The sequence below is a fragment of the Gobio gobio genome (genome assembly GCF_949357685.1).
Source record: "Gobio gobio genome assembly, chromosome: 12".
NCBI classification, from domain to species: domain Eukaryota; kingdom Metazoa; phylum Chordata; class Actinopteri; order Cypriniformes; family Gobionidae; genus Gobio; species Gobio gobio.
In genome coordinates, this window is record NC_137105.1 from 8,235,915 (window position 1) to 8,258,863 (window position 22,949).

Here is a 22,949-nt window from a genome sequence, read left to right on the forward strand (position 1 = left end):
TTAGGGTTTTTTTGCGCACAAAAACTATTCTCGCAGATTCATAAAGTTATTTTAGAACCACTGTAGTGAGATGGACTTTGTAACGACGTCTTTAGTTCCTTTTAAGGGTCTTGAGAGTGAACCGTGCATTGTGCCAATGGAGGCCTTTCAGAGCGATCAGATTTCAACTAAAATATCTTCATTTGTGTTCCGAAGATCAACGGAGGTCTTACGGGTGTCGAACGACATGAGGGTAAGTAATTAATGACAGTATTTTCATTTTTGGGTGAACTAACCCTTTAAGCTCTGGAACCATTTTTGGTCCCCAAAAAAAGAGGCGCTTTTTGATTTTTTGGTTATAAATTCAGTTTTTAAACTGTGTAACTCAGGCCCTGTGTGCTCTAGCACCCTGCAGAAAGTTTGGGCTGTTTCCACTAGATTCAAGAAAATACTGGAATAAATAATTCTGTCTGTATCCTGTTGCATGCAAGATTTATTAAAATGGATCTGAAGGGAGGAGCCGAAAAAACTGTCTGCAGTTACACACTTTGAAAAATGAATTTATAATAAATAAATAAAGGGGGAGGGGGGGTGGGAGATTATTACAGCTCAGACAACATATAGCCTACTCACATGTTTATCACTTTTAGCAGTGTTTTATGTTCAAAGGGTTTCCTGTAAAATGACACCATGTATTTAGACCACTGTATGTGGGTATAGGAAGCTTTTCAATATGGGTAGGCCAAATCCAGGAGGAAATGGTCCCAGAGTAATTTAGTGTAAATAAGGTAGGCCTACTTTGTGTAAAACAAATGCCAAAGTGATGCAAGAAAGTAAAGACTCTAAGCTTTCAAATGGTACTTGGTCAAAGCTCCTCCACAGACATTAAAAATTTTAAGTATATTGATGATGTCACAGGGTACAGGGTCCGCAGAGTTTAAGAGACCTCTGACTTCTGTTCAGAGTTAGCCTGCATGCCAGCCGAATTTAGCCCCACCCACAATATTTGAGGTCGGGAAGTTCATATTCTGACTAGAATCTGAGTATGACAGCGTCAGGCTAGTTCAGGGTATCCAATTTTCCCAAGCCATTTGGATGAAACAGAAGCTGTCAAAACAGAAATAAAGAAATAGACAATAACATTTTTGAATAAGGTATAAATAAATATACTCGATAATGCACAAAATGTGCAGAAAGTATACTCTCAATATACAAAATACTAGTAACACTAGTATTGACTCTCATTAATAATATTACCAAACAGTCCATTTAAACATAAGCATATCTGCTTGTGTTGATGAACTCCACCCAACACAAGCGTCCGCGAGGAAGACCCGCCTTTCAAACGTCAATCACGTTTTCCACCAATCATATGCGTTCAGAAAACGCAAAGAGGCGGGGCCAAGTCGTGCACTTCAAGCCCTCCCTCATTTTTATTTCCTACAAGTCACCTTCTCAACGCTATTTATTTTAACCTGTAAAACTTAGTTTTGTGTTTGTTTGTTTCAAAAAATACACATACTCGCATAATTGAGAGACGTGATAGTTTTAACCCTGATACCTCGATGAAGTTTCTTTTTAAGAAATGGCCTACAGTTAACAGTGTCGCATTCAGATCCGCGTGCATGTAAACATGTGCACGTCATCGCGCGATTAACGTTTCCCGGTATCGCCGTACTAAGGATGGATGTGTATCTTTAAACTCAGGTAACGTTAACGTTAAGTGTCACTTTATTATGTTTTAACTACTGGAATCGACACTGAATGCACCCTATACATTTCGTTTTACACAATACATACACGTTTACGCGCTGTAAACAGTGAATACGTGTCAAAACCTCCCTGGGTTCCCTATCTAGATAGCATTTTAGGCGCGTTAGAACGGAACAATGTTGTCTAGCTAGGCAGTTTACGTTACTATGTTTGAGCAACACCCTCGGATACCGGGTGTTGTTGTCGCTGACAGTAACCGGCTGCAGCCGGTTCATACCGTGTTGATTCTGCTTCCGCTAACTTACTCGAGCACTTGAGTGTCATCAAATGTTGTTGAACCGGTTGCTCAGCTCTCGTAAGTCCGTTTTACTTTGCAGAATCTGACTCGATATCAATTCTCTAATATTGCGACCAGGGGAAGTCTCTTTTGATGTGTAAGGCGTGTTTTAATATTTAATATTATTAAAATAACGTTACATGTATAACGAAATGGGAACTTAACCGGAGCAGATTGTGCACAGCAGTTCTGCAGGCAGGTAACGTAACGTTATTAAAACACAGAGGAGATCCAGATCAGCGGATGCTGTTTACACGACTCTGATTTAAGATGTGTTTCTTTCCCTCTTGTTTCTTAGGTCTCTTCATTCTCTCCTCCATCTGCCTGTGTGTCAGTCATGGACGGAACTAGTGTGACTCTGACCGTGAGAGGGACCACAGCACTGGGTAAGAGAAAGCATTCAGTATAAAAGAGTATAACACAGTGTACAACTTTTAATAAAAAGTAATGGTTGGATACACTGTGTCATTGTTGCAGTGTAATTATATATTTAAGTACTGAGTAATATAAATTAACTACATGTACGTATAGGGTATTACGGTTTGGTTGAAGGTTAGTTGCATGTAATTATGCATCATTTACTGTTATTACTATGGTAAGAACATGTAACATATGTAACAAGGACACTGTAAAATAAAGTGTTACCAAAGTAATTAACAATAATTAAATTGTCGATCAGACTGTGAAATAAAATAACATAAGCTTTTCTTTCGGCCACTTACAAGATGTGATCAAGTTAAAAGTGCACTTTAATCGCCTTTGTTCAATTGCTGAACATTAGTCAGTCTATAGTAAATGCTTTAATGCATTGTTTTGTTGTTCGAATAATTTTGATTAAAGGCAAACATGTTACAACATGATGCTTTAGTCATAGATCTGACTTTGAACTTGATGATGCAAGTATTTTCACAAAGGAAATCCTTTGTCTATTAAGATCTTAGATTAAGGCATTTCGTTTGCATGCTTATAAACCATTGCTTGGAGTGATTTAAAGCGTTATATCGTGTCAAACGGTAATTTTACATGAAGTCAAGTGAGTCACCTTCATTTATTTAGCTGATTGTTTCAAAGCAGCTTTACAGTGATAATAGGAAATTAATGGAAGAGAGATTGTTTTGGGCTGCACAGCAGCACTAGAAAAAGGTTATTGTCTAGCTTAAGTAAGTTTTTGATTAATTTCCGTTGTAAAAATCATTAGTTATTTACTTTAGGGCTAAAATAGAAAACTTTTAATGTGTTCTGGCTGTTCATTTGCATGGCAAACGTGTTTGGGGGCTTGAGAACGCAAACTGTGAAATAGGTTTTGAAGTAGTTTTGAAACAATACCTTTATCATCTTTGTGTAAACTTCAAAAACGTGAATCTGTGAGAATGGTGATGGCATGCATGCAAGCATTACGTGTTTGAATACGTATGCACGCAAGTTTTTCTTTACAAAATGACCGCCAAATGACTTGCATAATACAGCGTTTTTAGTTGTTTCCGCGGCTCCATGTGAACAGGGATCATTTTGATAACGTTTTTATCTGTACAGAGGGAAAGGGAAGGGAACATTACATTTACATGTATTCATTTTTTGTATCCAAAGTGACCTGCAAATGAGGATTACAACAAGATGTCTGGGTTTTGATAGTGTTATTATAAAGCATTTATAAAGCATTACCAATTAAAATGTAACTATTTGTGAGAAGAGTACAGTAATGTTTAGTCAATATTAAGTGTTCTCGAGTCGATATTTAGTGCGTAATAAATATTCTATTAATTATACTGAGATACATTTTTAGTTCCAACATGTATCTGCCTTTTTGACATATTAGACAAATAGGTGCTTTATCATGTGCATTATTAAAGAAAGCTATTACAAAATAATTTGGTATAATAGCAATATAGAAATGTTTTGTTAATAATACATGTTGGTATTAAGGTAATATTGACCACATCCATATGTATTTGTATGTATTTATTTATTTATAGTCTTTGTAGTTAAGTGTTGACATACTGTGTGATACTTAAATAAGTGTCAAAAAACTTGCCTAGAGACACATTCCTTCGCTTAGCGTAAAGGAGAAACTTATTTTGTCTTTTTTTCTGTATCAGGTGAGGTGATAGCAGTGGTTGGCAGTTGTGAAACCCTGGGCAGCTGGTGTCATCAAAAAGCCGTGACCCTACAGCCAGCGGAGGAGGATGGGTACATGTGCAATGCCATCTTATGTTTACCTTTCAGCACAGTCACAGTTACCCTTGACACACATATTTATCTTCTATGTTTTGCCTGCTTGTCTCGTCTTACCGCAGCACCCTGTGGAGAGCAACCTTTCAGGTTCCTAGAGGGCGTGAAACCAAATATCGTTATTTCAAGGGATTCATTCTGGAACCTAAGGTGAGATTTTCTTTTCCTAGTAAACAAAACATGTCTAAAGGTCCAATGGTGAATTGATTTCCCAACACGTTTAAAGAGCAGTCTCAGCTTTATTTATTTATAGATTGACTCATTGTTGACTCATCATAATCTATGCAGTATCTAATGCTATTGTTTAAACTTTTATGATATTCATGATGATTATATCCAACTATTTTATTACACGTGCATGACTGCAGATTATCTTTAGAGAGTTCTTTCACATGTGGGATAAGTGTTGCACGATATACACAATATACCGTTGTTAAATATACCCTGGTGTTAAAAACGGTACGATATGAAATTCGTATCAGCACTAGAGCTAATAAGAGCAGTATTTCGTAATGTGCACGATGTTTGACAGCAGGAGTCAGCACGTGTGCAGAGCTCTGCTTCCACCGTTCACTAAACAATGGAAGCAGAAAAGTCAAATATATACGCGCAGCGCATGACATAGAAAGCAACAGATGCATGCATGAGAAAATAAAGCACAACGCGGGACGGACTCTGACCTGAAGCGTGCGCATATACGTCTTTCACTCAGACAGCAAGGCTGAGGCACAGCATGCGATCGCGACGTCAGTCTCGCAGATTATCGGGGCTGAATGGTCAAAAATATGTAAAAATGCACGTCCTGGCAAGTATTCAGGTAAACAGTCGGAAATATCTTTAGTGAACGTATTCACACTGTAAAAAAAAATTTTTGGTTTCACTTAAAAAAGTAAGTAACCTGGTTGCCTTTAGAATTTTGAGTTCATTGAAATAAAAAAAAATTAGTTAATACAATGAAGGAAATTGGTTTTATAAATAGCAACATAGAAAAATATTATTGCATCTGAACCACATAAATAAAAATTTTTTTGTGATAAATAATGAAAATGGCACAATTTGGCATGTTTCACTGCAATATTACAAATACAACACCATTACGCAATATGCTTACAAAATCTTTTAATAATATTTGAATAAAGGGTGATGTCGATTCTCAAAAACGTTCATTGTATTAACTCAAATTTTTAATTTCAATGAAATCAAAATTTTAAGGCAACCAGGTAACTTACTTTAAATATTTTTATCTAATATATATTAGTTGAGTGAGAAATCGGATGTGTTACAATGTATTGGGGTCCGTGCAGGTCTTAAAGAACAGGCCTAATATTCTGTGTGATTAATGTTAATACAAAAATAGAAACTCACTCCATGCTTGATTGAATAACTCATGTTTATTAAGAATCATTGTATAGTTAATTAACGAGGGAAGACTATGCTGTTTTTTTTTTTTACATTAGGTCTATTTAACAGTTGCATTCAAGAAAGAAATTAAATAATCAGTTGTAGCTGAAAATAAAGCACTGTTTTTGTCATATTGTTCGTAATTTACATTTTTGCTTATTTTGCACAAACAAAGATAAAATACAATTTAAATATCTAATATTGTAAATATAAAATTACATAAAAAAAAAATGAAATTACTTGTATCAGGAAATAAGATTTTGGTCATGCCTGTTCAGAATAGTGAAAGGTTAGTGTTAACATGATTGATAATAATGTGAATGTTGCAAACATCTCTCTAAGGATGGTCACACTTGCATGTAGTTATTGTTATTTTTAAATAAAGAGGAGGGAATGGTAAAAAAACAAAAAACAGCAGGAACATGCTGGCCAAGTGAGTTTATTTAAAAAAAAAAAAAAAAAACACATTTACAATGAATAGTAAATTTGTCATATTCAATTACTTTTACTGTTTTTTTGCCCTAGTATTGTATCAAAGTTATAATTTTGGTATTGTGACAACACTATGTGGGATATGTGTGTTTATGTCTCTTACAAACATTCCTCAAGGGTTTTCTTTGAAATCCTTCTGTGTGAGTGTTTGTGTGGGGTTTCCAGGTCCTCCTCACAACAGCTGTTAATCTCTAAGCTGAACTCGACTCGGTTCCTGGTAGTTTATGTTTTTGTTTGTTTTTTTTCCTGGAGAATGAAGTTTCTGGAACAGTAGCTGCAGGTTTCCTGCGAGCCCCTCCTAACATGCTGTGTATTATGTGTCTGTGTATATATATCTACATGTCAACTGCTATGCCACAGCCATAAATATTCTTTTAAAATCTAGAAGCAGAATTTTTTAACTATGTTTAGGAATTTAGAACCATTTTCTCAGTTAAGCATATCAGCGAACTATTAGAGGAAAAGTACCATAACCTGGAGATCTCTAGTTAAACACTGTGAAAAATGGCAATGTGTTTCTTCTTTCTTCAACTGGCTGGCTGACAAGAAAGTAGTGAATATGCCTCATATGACTTTTTTCAGGAGTGACACTTTGGTTTGAGTGGCCAAAATGAACTTTGTTTTTCCAAAAATCTGTCCATAATCTTTACCCCCATTTGGAATTACAGAATGCTGGGGGGCCATATCAAGTCATAGTCAGTAGATGGGAGACCCATCAGCTGCCACGCTCGTTGAGTCCCTCAGGTATCTGATCCCAGAATAGTGCATATGTGTCTAATGAACCCGCAGACTCCCTCCATGTACATGCTGACTTCAGCTTTTTAAAGACAAGAAGAAACATTCACAACACATTTCACGTTTGACGTATTTCCAAGTGAATGAATCTAGTGGGAAGTAATGTGATGTGGGACGTGTGTCTCTCAGAACATTACTGGTATTTAAAGTGGCCATGATTGTTGTTGGTTAATATTATTTTCCCCTGCCCACATTGTTTTCTTTAGACAATGCATCAGTGAATCGTGCACAATAAAACCAGCAACATTTATTTCGAAAATAAATAATCCTAATACCCTGGTCTTGTTGTGCATGAATAATGGATGCATGTTCTAAAGAAAAGAATGAATATTTTGTATTTCATGCTGTCTTTAATGTTGAATTCAGTGTTATTTATCATGGACAGATGTAATGTCAATAAAAGCCACTTAAGGGAACCTAATGGATCAATTATTAGAAACCCTAACATCTAGTGGGCTATTATCCGTCTTAGACAAACAGAGCGAAGCTGTTTCCACGGGCGCATTCCTGTGTTTACAAGCAGTGCTTTTTTTTTGCTTTGTTGCCTGCCCCTAATCTAGCCACTTTACATTTTTGGTTTTAATTCTTTGGGAGGAAAAGCATTTAACACTTATTTATTTGCGTGCACAACACACATTTAACACATGCATTTAACAAACTATTCAAAACAATACATTTTAAGGGCATTTATACTATTTTTATGTTTGTTTTTAGTTCTTGCTGCTAGGCAGGATCCATAATGTTAATCGTGTAACTGTTTGCTCCAAATGTGAGCATTTCTTTGTGCTTGTGTTGCCACAAAAACAATTTTCTTGCATGGTAACACTTCTGTTAAATTATGCATTTCAGTCATTATTGTTATTTCACGTTTATTAAGATACATTTAACCAAATAATAATCTCTAGTGTTCTTCTTAAATTCTAACATGCCCAGTTTTGCATGTATAGAATATACTGGCTACAAATATGTAGAGATCCATCCAGTACAGAGCAAACGGAAGACTTATTTTATATCTTTACATTTTGATGGTTTAAGAAACCATCTGTTTGCTCAGTACTGGTCTTTTGTAGCATGAGTGTTTGACCTTCCATGCTAATTTTTGTTCGTGTCTTGCAGAACCAGAGCTTGTGATTGACGATGGGAATTTTGGAGTCCATAGTAAGTTTGACATTTGAAATAACTTAAACACAAGTTTGAATGCACCTTCACCTCGAATTCACAACAACTTTTCATATGATCTTGTTTTAACATGCAAACTAAATTTGTTTTATCTGCAGATGGTGTTGAGTGTGTGGACTCTGGCTGGTTGACATGCCAGACAGAAATTCGTCTCAGGCTTCATTACTCCGTGAAACCTCCAGTGTCTATTACTAAGAATAAATTTAAGAAGTCACGCTTCAGGTAACATCCTTCACAGAAGACCGAACATACATTTAACCCTACAAGTTAGCTTAAGCTAAAGATTATTTAAGCCTTGTTCAGACTGCCAGTTCAAATCCAATTTTTTTCGTGCATATCCGATTGGATTACGATCACATTTAGCATGTGTGAACGGCGATTCACGCTACACTCATATGGGGTTTGAGATCCTTTTCAAATCTAATTTCTGGAAATCCATTTCAGTCTGAACTGATTTTGCATAGCTTTTTTGACGTGATGTCACTTTCTCACGGCACTTAAAACATAAACATGTCAGACGTTGTTGCAGAAAACAAGGTTGTGTTGTGTTGTCAATGCGCAGCTCACACAGAAAATTATAATTCAATGGAGGCATCTTTGTGGTCCAGTAATGAGGTGTCTTCACTTCTTTCGCTGTGCGGCAGAGACGGCAGCACGGAATAAAGGCTCCGTTTTTGTTGCTGATATATTAGGAGTCATATTCACATTGTCATATTCAAAGACAACATTGTTGTCATATTCAAACCCCTCCATGTTGTTTTTGCTATACCAACACAACATCATTGCCATGGAAAGAAAATGTGGATATTCCGTAAAAAGAAACACGGGACACACAAATATACACAATGTGGCCATTCAATCATTTAGATCAGATTTGGACTGACAGTGTTACTGTTAACGTAGTCTTAGATAACTTATCTCGAGGTAAGCCAGTCAAATTGATTTATAAAGGTCTTATTTATAAGTTCTTATAAAGTATGTTAGAATCACATGAGAAACAATTGACTATAATCAAATAGATTTATTTTAATATCAGATAATTAATGTAGGGATGCACAATATTTCAAGCGAGTAGTAGAGCTAGTACTAAACATTTATTTGACTTCACATTATACTGTTTGGATGCCTGATTTCACTTTTCGAGAGCATGCTAAAATACAATTTACCCAATTAATGTCTGTTTTAGATTGAAGCTGATGATAGAAGGTTTTGAGGAAGAAGAAGATGAAAGCCCTTCAACATGGCATAAGATGACCACCACACTGGAGACCAGTATGATCAGTGATGTCGGATATAGGTCTCGTCATTCCCAGCCAGAATGTGGATACGCCCTGGAAGCCTCCAAGTGGACAGAATACAGCATTCACACCATGTACCCCGACAACCTAGAGCTCACCTTTGAGTTCTTTGAGGTGCGTGAGCGATGGTGTTTGGTGTTGCTTCATATAAAGATTATGACCACAACTGTTTTTAAATTGATTGACATACATTTAGCATAGATCTTCTTGGTGACTCATAACTATTCGGTCATGTCTTTGTGTTTTAGGAGGACTTGAGTGAGGCCGTGATTCAGGGTGATGGCCATCCAGGCTACGTGGGCACCGCCTGCCTCTTGTCGTCCTCTTTCGGGGAGAGTGGCAAAGATCTGGGTGTGGTCACCCTGCCCATCATGAGCCGAAATGGCAGACACACTATTGGAAAAGTCAGAGGTATAATCTTTACCACAATGCACTGGGTTTATTTTGTCTGGTCTCATTTGTTTTACACCATAAAACTAATGCATATTCCTGTTGCCCATGATGGGACCTGCTTGCACACATTTGCCTCTGTAAACATGTCACAGACTTTAAATATAGTCATGTTGGCAAGATCAGCCCTGCTTTGAATTGTTGCTTAGTAGCTAGATAATGTGATTATATGCCATTAATTTGTTGATGTGCTAAAGTTAAACCCTTAAGTGTTGACGCATTAAGTTAAGTAAATGCTTTTGTTCTTGATGCAATGTCAGTGGATTACCTGGTGACGCGTCCTATCCAAGACTTTCAGTGTGACATGAGTCAGTCTTTTGCCAAATACTGGAAGAAAAGAAGCGCTTTGGATGTTGGACACAGAGGAGCAGGGAGCTCACATGCTGCCAAGTGAGTAGCAAAAGTGTTGTTGATCTGCTGTAAGAGTCCTGAGCCTGTCCACTTGGATTTAGTTTGTGTCTTTATTGGTAGGCCCACAAGGTGTCAGGAAAGCACAATAAGCACACCTGACTTTGCTGCATAAACAAAGCATGAAAAAGTACAAGTTTAACCAAGAAATATATTGCATTTTTATTTCAGGCATCACAAGATCAGGGAAAACACAATTGCCTCATTTTCAAGTGCAGCCAACCATGTGAGTGTAAATACATAAATGCAACTGTACCAAAATGCATGAAGTTTTGTCATATAATACAAAAGGCTAAAGCATATCTGTTTTGTTTTCATCAGGGAGCCGCTTATGTAGAGTTCGATGTTCATCTGTCTAAAGATTTAGTTCCAATCGTGTACCACGACCTCACCTGCTGTATTTCTTCTAAAAAGGTAACAATCACATTTGGCTCACATTACTTGTGATGGTGCAGTGAGAAGTTACTAATATCATTTAAATGACTCCCATTGTGTCCTTCAGTAGAGCTTTTGATTTGACTCTGATTGAAGCCTTCTTAAACCTTTTAAATTCAGATTTAAACAGTCATAAACTCTGAGACAAAATATAAGAAAGAATGATCTCTCTTCACCTTTTACATTTGTTGTGTGTTTTTATAGAAAAATGACAAGACTGCAATGGTATTGTTTGAAGTGCCCGTCAAGGATCTTACGTTTGATCAACTTCAGCTTTTAAAAGTAAGACTTATTTCAGATTCTTTTTCCTTGTTTGAACAATGAAATGCCATTATCTCCATGCTGATATTGATGAGTATGAATGTGTCTTTTTCAGCTGGCCCATACAACTGCCATGGAAGTTCAAGACCACAAAGGTATAATTTCCCCATTAGTTCATGTCACAAAAGTGCAATATGATCTATTATATATAGCAGTCGCAGAAGTAAAAATCTAATTCAAAATCTCCATAGTGAAAGACTTTTAGCAATAACATAAATCTTTCAAGACCGATCTATCATGAGCTCTAAGATTGTTGAACAATGTTTTATTCCTATTTCACTTAACATTAGTTCATATAGGACGTGGTAGCGCATAAAATGTTATCTGATAATGACGAAAATCCCTGGCAGATTTTTTTTTTTTTTTTACAACATTTGCAATACTTAGGATAGTTCATTGATAAGCACACAGTATAGTACTTTAAGAACAAGTTCAAATACATTGTTTGCTTTAAATCAGTGTTTTATTTGTAATATTTTTAGTGCTTATAACAAGATACTTGTTGAATCCAGGCCTGTGTTGTGCTGTTATGAGCTAAATAAACCGTTAACTGTTGAATAGATAAAGATTATTGTTGTGTTGTTTTGTATAGATTTGCTAGATGAAGAGGAGGATGTAGATGAGCACCAGCCTTTCCCTTCCCTTTCACAGGTGTGACTGCTTTATCTTTTCTTTTCATGAGATTAAATTTACCTTTGGATTTATTCAATTTATGTATAATATAATATAATATTTCTCTCTTTTTTTTATCGACCAAAATCATTTTTGTTTATATCGCACACCCGTACTGCTTGGTAAACGTCTTTTCTCATTTGACATCATGTTCCAGATATTCCAGGCTGTTCCAGAACATGTGGGATTCAACATTGAGCTGAAGTGGATCTCTCAGTTTAAGGTTTGTGTTGCCTCAAGCGACATGTGTGATGGTTTGATCTCTGTGTTAACAAAGAAAAAAAAAACACCCTCATTGTCTCTGTTCCTCCAAACAGGATGGCTCCTGGGATGCAAAACTCTCCACCTACTTCAACATGAATCAGTTCTTGGACATCATTCTTACATGCGTACTGCAGAACGCCGGCAAGAGGAGGATAATCTTCTCATGTTTTGATCCTGATGTTTGCACAATGTAAGAGGAATGTAGTTCAAAGGCATCTAATGATGCACTGATGTTTAGGATAATAATATAATATGTTATAATATATTTTTACGGTAACATTTTATAATAAGGTCTCATTTGTTAACATTAGTTAATGCATTAACTAATATGAACTAACAGGGAGAAATATATTTTTTACAGCATTTATTAACCTTTGTTACTGTTAGTTAGTAAACATGTTTGTGTTAGTTCACACTGCATTAACTAATGTTAACAGATACGTTTGACCTTAAAAATGTATTAGTAAGGCTGCGTTCACACTTTACATCTATTTTTAAGCTGCCAGCGTCTGGTTTACATTATAATCCTATGGAGTAAATGCTGTGATAAACATTAACTAAGATTAATAAATGCAGTAGAAGTATTTTTTATTGTTCATGTTAACACATTTTTCTTAAGGCAAATATATATATTTTTTAAATAATCTAAAGAACCCTTTTCAACTATAACTGATGTTAAATTTCTCATGGAACCATATAGGAATTTATAGAAACCAAGAAAGGCAAACGCATTATAAACCAACAATGTATTTCTTTAAAATGTATGTGTGCACGATATGTCCAGGGACATTTATTAATGAAGTAAATAGTCAATCTTCATTTAAGTGGCAATCATTTGTGTTCTCTTCATCAGGGTGAGGCTAAAGCAGAACAAATACCCCATCCTATTTCTGACCCAAGGAGTGACAGACCTCTATCCTGAACTCATGGACATCCGCTGTCAGAGCACTAAGATAGCCATGAGCTTTGCTCAGAGTGAGAACATACTGGTGAGAGAAAGCACATGGCCAGATGGTGTAATAGGCTTTAGCACAGCTGTTGATACTTAAGAACTTAGTTATGAAATTGCATGGAGAGACGCCCAGTTTGGCAGCGTAATAAAATGAAGTGAAAGATATCTAATCATGTTTTTCCGCTTCCGTGAGTTTTATTTAAACTACAAGATGAATGTGGCTATTTTGTTTTCTTTGAATGTCAAATTACGTCACAAAGACTAAACAACTTGTTGAAAAAGCTTTTGTATGTGCTCACAGGGAATCAGCGCCCACACTGACGAGCTCTTGAGGAACATGGAGTTCATCAGAGAGGCTCAGTCCAAAGGACTAGTGGTCTTCTGCTGGGGCGACTACAACAACGACCACGAGAACAGGATGAAGTTGAGGGACCAGGGCATTGATGGCCTCATATATGACAGGTTGGCTATGATTTGTCTTTTGTTCCTGCCATGCTAATCCAACAGCAGTGTTTAGTAGGGCTGAGGATATTGATCATTCACTATCATTCACATGTGAAAAGCAAATCAGATAGTCAGAGGTGAGAACACGCAATAAAGGCTATCTTTTCCATGTTAATCAGAGGTTTTGTCCTAACTAGCCTAGCCGTGACGGCGATATTTGATGAACGATTCTATTTTAGAAACAGTTTCACGGCTGTTATATTTGTGTATATATGATGTAATATTTATGATTTTGATTATGTTCGTTTGATTAAGTGCAGTGCAATGTTTACTCTTTCAACACCAATAACGCCCATGTCAGCCTGTACATTAATTTCTTTGGAAATGACAGTTGTTTATTGACAGCTGTGTTTCATCCTGGGTAAAGGTTAAACTAATAAACTAATCAATGATGATATGAATTTATGCAATGCACCCCATGACGTGTGCACTTCTCAATTCTTTTTTTTATCAGACCTCCACAGCTGTTGTGTAAATATAATTTTGTGTGTGTCTAAATATATATATGTGTGTGTGTGTATATATACACACACACACACACACACACACGTTAAAACATTAAAAATGTGGTTGTAAAATGTATCTTTTAAAAACCACCAGCTAGTCTTACAGGACTTACTTCCATCAAACACTGGTATTTTTTTTTTTTTTTTTACATAACATGCTGTGTTTGCCTTTTTTTTGCAGTTTCAGACAGTTCAGCTGATGTTTGTTCTGTATTTTTGTTCCTTCCCCACTGCAGTAAAACCCCTAAAGAGCTACTCCGAGAAACTGAGTTGTTGTTAATTGAATTTTAAAGAAATAGTTCACCCGCAAATGAAAATGCTGTCATCATGTATTTGCCTCTGTTCATTCCAAACCTTTATTGGTTTTTTGTTTTAGTTTGTAATTTATTTAGTGTTAATTAATTTCAGTATTTCAGAATTATTTAAATTTTAAATTAATATTTTATATGTACACACACACACACACACACACACATACATGTCGTTTACTATCTTTGTGGGGACTCTCCATAGACATAATATTTTTTATAATGTACAAACTGTATGTTCTCTCCCCTTACACTAAACCTACCCATCACACAAAACTTTCTGCATTTTTTCATATTCAATAAAACTCATTCTGTATGATTTATAAGCTTGTTTCCTCATTGGGACCTCAATTTAGGTCCCCACGGTGACATGAGTCCCCATGAGTCAGTGTGCAATCAGGTTGAAGTCCCCACCAGGATAGAAAAATATGTAACACACACACACACACACACACACACACACACACACACACACACACACACACACACACACACACACACACACACACACACACACACAGGAATAATAGCTTACTACTACTAATCAGTCAAAAGATTACAATTTTAACCTGTATTTTGTGTGGTATGACTCCACTTTTCCTTGATATTTATATGCAGTATTGACTCTTTCCATATCTTTCCTTTCCCTTTTTGAATATTTCTCACATCCTCTTATGATCATTTGCCTCTTTTTTCAGAATACATGAATGCTTGGTGCCAAAACCAAATGCTTCAACTTCCTCTGATACCAGTAATGTCTTCTGCTTCCTGGTTGTGTTTGTTTTTTATTGGCATTTGGCTGCTGCCTGACAGATCATGCTCACCGACTAGCACCAAGAGAAACCGTAGTGTTTTACAGCAATGATGTGAGGCAGTAAAAGTGTAGAGTTATGATTTTTGAGTGAATTTTATTCAAAGGATTCAGCAGTGGGGTTAAGGTTCAGCTGTCTGTTGCATCATTAGAGACTTCTTCTTTATATGGGTGGCCTAGTTTTCTTCCCAGGACCCAGATTACACAAAGTACAGTGCAGACGTTCATTTTTTTTATGTCCACTCTAGATTTTTTTCAGTACTATCCATGGTAGTGCATGAATCCCCTCTGTGGACCTCAATGACTTAATCATTGAAGAATGAATGAATGAATGAATAGATGGATGGCTTTTGCTCTCAAACCAGCTTGATTGAGTATCTTGGTAGAAAAAACTGCATGGATCTACATATGAGTCTTACTCTGAACGTATTTGCTGTGCAAGTTCTTAAACTCTGTTACATATTCGATATAATTATTATAATTATATATTAGAGCTGGGTGGATGCTCAAAAAATGTTTTGTCATGTCATTTGTAATGGTGAATGTAAAACATAAACAAGTCTTCCAAGAGACAATGGAAAAATAGGCCCACCCTTATGCATAATGTTCTTAAACAAACATATATCATCTGACATCATGATGGTAGAAACATCATGGTAGAAAACCTAAATATACGCATATATGCCTAGTACAGAAGTTGTTCCAGGTTCCATGAAAATCACCAAAATGATGTCAATTTCTTACGTTGGTGGAACATTTAACGAACATCTTGTTTATGTGAATCTAAATAATATCCCAGAGCCTCTGTGGACTATGAAAATGCTGTATTCATGTCAGGCCAGTAGTTGTCACTATGTAAAGAAAAACACTAAGCACCTATAGACTGAATATGTAATACGCATGCGCACAATAACGGTATTGTTTTCAAAAACATGCACTTTTTAAAAAACATTTTTAAAAAGTTTGCGTTTTCAGACGCCGTTGTTGTGTAAATGAATGGCCAAAATTCATAAAAAGTTTTCTGTTTTTAAGTTACAATGATGTCATGTAAACGGCCCGTTTATGTGAACGTTTCATCAGTGCATTTTATGCCAAAGACATTTATAGTGGGTCTTCTTAACCTTTAGTCAAATGAACTACTTGTTTATTTGAAACTAATCTCGTTTTCAGATGTTGCTCAGATGATGCGGCTATTGGCTGGCTAATTAAGTATTTTTTACTTAAATTTGTCCTGAATTAATTCTGATTTGAAATAAAAGTATTTTATTAAGTTGACTTTAATTTGATATTATGGATGAAAATGTGTGTACAATCACAGTCTGTTTAATATGTCTCACTGCCCTCGGTCATAATTTTCCATGTTTTTCTGAAAGACATATTTGTAATATTTAACTTCACAGACTGTGCTTGTAACACATCTTTGTTTTCATACATCTCTAATTATTAAATATTCTGTCTACTCTAAGGTCTTTAGCAGAAACTAAAGGCATGCGGCTTTGATGATTGTGGCAAACATGGACATGCTTATCATAAAGCAACAGAAATTTTTCAGCTACTCCCATTTTTTTTTTGTGCTTTTGGTCAGAACCTTTGTACGATCCCTTCCCCTTCACCACAAACTTTTTTTTAAAGGAAACTTCCTTCTAGCTCTTTCCTTGTTTGCTGACACTCCTCCCTCAGACTGACCTACAGATAATATAATAATGATTTGTTCTTTCTTTTTATTCACAGAATCTGTGAGGACCAGCTAGAGTCAAACATTTTCAAAGTAGAGGAACAGGTTGCTCTCAAGGACGTCATCCAAACGTGTGCCTGCTCCTCCTACAGCATTCCGTGCTCCTCCATTCCGTGCACAGGAAAATCCCGGGAGACCAACGGGGAGTCGGACTCCGGCCTCAGTTCCTCTTGAGAACCACACACACCCAGACCGCCTTCACTCTATGTCTGTAATCTTCCCACAATGCACCAGAACTAACGCACAAATACACACCGTCATTAAGCCAAACTGTGTATATCTTGACAAAAGATTGATATTAAGGATGACGCTAGCTTCACAAAGGCAGTATGTTTGCTGTATTTAGCCAATTTGCTGTATATTTGGGTGCAAAAAATGGTGTATAGAAAATATTTGTTTTATAATTCTTAAGATTCTGTTATATAAGAGGATCTTGGGGACTTTTTTTTCTTTCTTTTTTTTCCTTTTCTTTTTCTTTAAGTATTTATTGATTTCTCTACCTGCGGAATGAGTATTTAACATTTATGCAGTTTAGTATTGGAATTTCATGAACAACCAAAATGCAGAATTCAAACTTCAAATAAATTTTTTTAGTGGCTATTATTCAACAATATTTACTAGCCAAAAGTGAGGCCTGTCTCTCTTAAAAACAGAGTTTGAAGACTTTTGTCTTTTGCGATGACACTCATGAACATGTATACTATTATTGTTCACCACTACTATATCCATCCGCAGATTCATTCATTATTGAAACATTGATGGTTTCAGCAGAACAAAATGTAATCTTTTTATTCAGCTGTGCAATTCTCATTAACTCTTCATTGTAAATGGCTGTGTATTTGAATGAATGTGCCTCTGTAAACCTGCCTGATGTATGTGCTGCTGAGTGTCAGTGTGGTCTTGTCTCTCAGAATGCATTCATACTGCTTCCTAACTACAGGGCAGTGAAATCATGCATGTTTGCTGTTCAGTGCCACACTGGACTCCAACAACTTGCTGTATGAATCCACACTCATTGTGGTGGATGTCACCATGCCAACGTAGACCAGAACAACGCTCTGAGAGCCAGAATAAACATATTTAATATGAATGAGATCTGTGTCTTTTGTTCAGGACGATCCAATATCACCAATATTGTAATACACTATAAGTAAGATTATGCATTATGGGTAGAAAGTAGTACACTATAAAGGATAGGACTGAAATTGTACACTACAACTTCAGGCTGTAAAATGGCAGATACAGGGAAAAGGGACTTTGCAACAGCAGAAGACCCCACCGGGTACCACTCATCTCCACTACAAATTGGACAGTTGAAGACTGGAAAAATGTTGCCTGGTCTGATGAGTCTCGATTTCTGTTGAGACATTCAGATGGTAGATTCAGAATTTGGCATAAACAGAATGAGAACATGGATCCATCATGCCTTGTTACCACTGTGCAGGCTGGTGGTGGTGGTGTAATGGTGTGGGGGATGTTTTCTTGGCACACTTTAGGCCCCTTAGTGCCAATTGGGCATCGTTTAAATGCCACGGCCAACCTGAGCATTGTTTCTGACCATGTCCATCCCTTTATGACCACCATGTACCCATCCTCTGATGGCTACTTCCAGCAGGATAATGCACCATGTCACAAAGCTCCAATCATTTCAAATTGGTTTCTTGAACATGACAATGAGTTCACTGTACTAAAATGGCCCCCACAGTCACCAGATCTCAACCCAATAGAGCATCTTTGGGATGTGGTGGAACGGGAGCTTCGTGCCCTGGATGTGCATCCCACAAATCTCCATCAACTGTAAGATGCTATCCTATCAATTTGGGCCAACATTTCTAAAGAATGCTTTCAGCACCTTGTTGATTCAATGCCACGTAGAAATAAGGCAGTTCTGAAGGCGAAAGGGGGTCAAACACAGTATTAGTATGGTGTTCCTAATAATCCTTTAGGTGAGTTTAGATGTATATAGTATAGACACACATGTAAACACAAACTGTTATGTTAAATGCGATTAATTGCATTTAATCGATTTGACAGCACTAAAGTAAAATAGTGTTTATTTAATTTCTGGGACCAGGTTGAAATGGCCTACATAATCATAATTAATCACTTAAAATAAAATAAATATATATTTTTTTAATAAATAAAAAAATATAAGAAACAGGTGCATGGAATTTGTACGTTAAAGTAAGGTGACCAAATTTCTGAAATTAAAACTTCTTAGTTCAATGGACAAAATATGATTTGAAATCTCATTTGTTATTATCTATACATTAAAAAAAATGGAGTAATCATAACTTGACGCTACAAACATTTTGTTCTACATCAAAATTTGTGTTTTCGATAAGGGTGAGTGTGTGATTTATGTCGTAGAGCAAAAACAAGGTTTTCAGCAAAAATGCAAAAACTTTAAATCTTTCATAGAGGATGATTATAAGTGTTAGAGTAAGTTGACTTCATGTAAGGGCACTAGATCATTTAAGGCATTTAAATGTTTCATGTTGAAATACTCTTTTATCTGACAGAGGTGAGTTGGCCTTTGATGTGTAATGGCATTCTGCATTACACATCCATTAATATTTAACATTCTGCAGGTGAGCACTTTCTATCGGTTCTCCCACCTTATACAAGCAGCAAAGGAACCAGCAAACCTGCTCCTATCAACTCTAAAGGCTAAAGTGTCTCAAACAATAGTGAGCGGCCAACATTCTGAGGTCACTTATAATGCCCAGAAATGCTGTCTGAAATGTAGAAATAACTGCCTAGGTTTTGTAACAGCTCTGTCGTTTTCCACACGATGCTGAAAACAAGAGAGCAGAGGAAGGGGAAATAACCACCCTTTCCCGACATCATTTTGTATAAACAGAGGAAAGCTGTGATGCTTTTGTTGTACTTTGTACATGATTTTTGACAGTCTATACAACTACTATTAAGTTCTGCCTCAGGCTGTTTGCTTCTCTGTTTTGGTGTCTTTACAACTTTAAGAAATGCGTGCTATGCCAGGTCGTATTTATGCGGTTATTCCTGTTATGCAGCACAAGTCATGTCCCAATATGTTGGATGAAAATACTAAAGTTAGTAAAGATTGTATTAGTTCATTTTGATTTTAGGATAAAAGAAAACGAATAGGCCTACTGAGCTTATTTCAATGTTTCAGCCCTTGACGCTCTCTGTGAACTAGTCTGCTGATCTACAATGCCATCTAGTGCTCAGTATGGAATGAGCATTTTATTTTTCGCCATAACATTCTGCAGTGGCAATACAAAAAAGCGTCTTGCTGATTATTACCCCTCAATAAAGCATGTTCTCTATATGTTAATTGTATTTGAGCTGTGCAAACCCATTAGGCTATAAGCTAGGGTGACCAGACGTCCCCGTTTCCCGTGGACAGTCCCGGTTTTTAATGTTCTGTCCCCGACTGGAGTTGTCCCCGGAAATTTCCCCGTTTTACAGCTCGTTCCAAACAACCCCAGCGCCCAACCAACATACAGCTGCTACGCTGACTCTACTTGGTCGCGCACGCGGCGCCGCTGCTACTTCATGAAGAACGATCAATGAAGAATAATCAAACTAAATCATTATTAATGTTAATAATAATAATATAATAGGACTCCACAACATCACCACAAACATTCAAAAATGTATTGTCCCTGTTTTTAAATGAAAGGATAATAAAAAAAATGAGATTTGAGTGATATTTTGACCACTCAAATAGGAAATGTCCCCGGTTTCCATTTCAGAAATATGGTCACTGTTTTCACTACATTAGTTTGAATCACTACATTTTAGTGATGAGAAATATTTGCAATAAATTTAGTCATGGATTTTTATCATTTAAAATGTTCGAAATAGTTTATTTTTTTCAAATGTTTGAATTTTGTATGCGTTTATCTGTTCTAAATTTTAATAAATCAGACACGGATGGCACAGTGCTCTGTTTTAAGTCTTTTTTTTTCCAACCAAAAATGCTTTGCGCTGGTTAGGGGGTACTTGGCTGAAAAAATATTTCACTGGGGGTACATGAAAAAAGGTTGAGAACCACTGACTTAACATACATGTTCTGTAACATCAATAACTCCTCCTTCTGAGGTTTAATGGTGGTTGGCAAACCAGCTGAAGTGCATTAGCGCCACTAACTGGATCGGAGTGTGTAGCGCCGAGAGGAGAAGGGCATTTTTTAAAATGAAATATTGCATTATTTATTCTCCATGCATATCATTTTTTTATTTGCCTCTCTTCTCTGATGACGTGTTTACTGGCTTCTCGTTTGAGAATAAAACTTCAACACAGAATCAGTTGCTCTTTTTTAATTCAAAATTAAACTGCTCTCATGATTTACTTTTATCTTTAATATTTACAGTAAATGTGCAAATTACTATATGGTCTATTATTTTAGCAAAATGTCATTAAAATGTGAACATTGTAATTGTTACGGATTGCTTGTAGAATAGGAAGTAAAACATTTGATTGTGAATGTACTGCAGGTTTGCACCGTGTTAAACTGAATTTTGAAGACATGTTTTGTCATTTTTGTAAACTAAATGCACCTTTTTTGGCTTGGTTGAATAAAGTTGAACTTTATTATGCCACCACAGATACATTTTACAATTTATATTTACATGTTTTGCATTACTGCAGTGCAGATAAAGTCATTTTGTTTGCATTATCTACATGTGTATGAATAAATGCAAATTCTTCCATCCACAATTTCTCCACTAAATATTATTTTAATCAATATTGTGCTGTTCTTTTGTATTGTTGTGAAGAGTGTGAATAGCCAAGGATATAAAGCAGACCTGTGGGGATAAATGGAGTCTGTCACTAGTGAATTGGATTTTGAATTGAATATTGTTTATTTCAGTCCTTACAAACATTTTTTTCATAATAAATAAAACAAAGAAAAGCAACAAAATATGATAACCGAGAAAGCTGAAAGGCTGAACCCTTTATACATATTTATCTAATGAGCTTAGATTACTACAAGATAAACAAAATAGTTACATAAGACATTTTCCAAAATGTACAAGGATAATTACAAAGATCATATATAAATGTACACATTTCAGATATTAATACAACAGATGAAGTATTGCATACACCAATTATTTATATTGTGATATAAAATTATTTATCACCTTGTTTTTAAACATTTACAAAATGATTTACAGTTTTAACAGATATACATCTATTTTTTATATTAGTTCTTGACCTTTTTGAAACATGTGGATTCCTCTTAGTTTATCCTGACTTTCTCTTATTTCAAACAGCTTCTCAATACAATTTGGAAGTAAATTATTATTTATTTACATTATAGACATTAATGTTTGGCAAAACTACCGTCTTCAGCCGTTAATATGTAAACTTTCAGGAAGCAATAACTAGAATGACATGTTATATATCTTATATTTATAACAATACTATAACAATAGAAAATACTTGCATAATAATTTTTTGTTTGCAATATACTTTAGGATAAGGTGACCATATTTCTGAAATGGAAACCGGGGACATTTCCTATTTGAGTGGTCAAAATATCACTAAAATCTCATTTGTTATTATCCTTTCATTTAAAAACAAGGACAATACATTTTTGAATGTTTGTGTTGTTGCTGTTGTTGTGGGCTCCATGTATTATTATTAACATTAATAATTATTATGATTTAGTTTGATTATTAGGATTTTTGGTCTGGATTTAATACAATTAAAAAAACAATAGAAAAAAAACAATGAACAGTTTATAGTAACCATTGTAAATAACAAGCAGTTCAAAACAGTATTATAACATGACTTAACAAAAACACATTACAAAAATAAAACAACATAAATATGATAAATAAAAACTATTTTTACATTTCATAATTGTATTTAATATTTCAATTTTAAATTTGAATTTAATTGAATTATGAAATGTTAAAATATTTTTTATTTATCATATTTATGTTGTTTTATTTTTGTCATGTGTTTTTGTTAAGTCATGTTATAATACTGTTTTGAACTGCTTGTTATTTACAATGGTTACTATGAACTGTTCATTGTTTTTTTTTTGTTTTTTGTTTTTTGTCTTTTGCGGGTGCGTTGAATTGTATTAAATCCAGACCAAAAATCCTAATAATCAAACTAAATCATAATAATTATTAATGTTAATAATAATACATGGAGCCCA

General features: G+C 35.5%; 1 protein-coding gene across 4 annotated transcripts; it reads left to right on the forward strand.

Annotated features, from left to right (window-relative positions):
- Window positions 1–1,376: 1,376 nt before the first annotated feature.
- Window positions 1,377–17,884, forward strand: gpcpd1 (glycerophosphocholine phosphodiesterase 1). Of its 4 annotated transcripts, none has more exons than XM_079831878.1 (20): window positions 1,377–2,228; window positions 2,328–2,415; window positions 4,126–4,216; window positions 4,324–4,408; window positions 6,820–6,895; window positions 8,063–8,104; window positions 8,224–8,347; window positions 9,312–9,537; window positions 9,672–9,834; window positions 10,134–10,263; window positions 10,453–10,507; window positions 10,603–10,695; window positions 10,921–10,998; window positions 11,093–11,132; window positions 11,630–11,688; window positions 11,867–11,932; window positions 12,027–12,163; window positions 12,827–12,962; window positions 13,227–13,387; window positions 16,786–17,884. In XM_079831878.1, the coding sequence occupies exons 2-20, from the start codon at window positions 2,367–2,369 to the stop codon at window positions 16,961–16,963; spliced, it is 1,989 nt and encodes a 662-aa protein (XP_079688004.1). In that variant the 5' UTR covers window positions 1,377–2,228; window positions 2,328–2,366; the 3' UTR covers window positions 16,964–17,884. The 4 variants fall into 4 exon arrangements, with proteins under 4 accessions (XP_079688004.1, XP_079688005.1, XP_079688007.1 ...); XM_079831879.1 differs by having other exon boundaries at window positions 1,377–1,686; XM_079831881.1 differs by having other exon boundaries at window positions 1,584–2,224.
- Window positions 17,885–22,949: the final 5,065 nt, after the last annotated feature.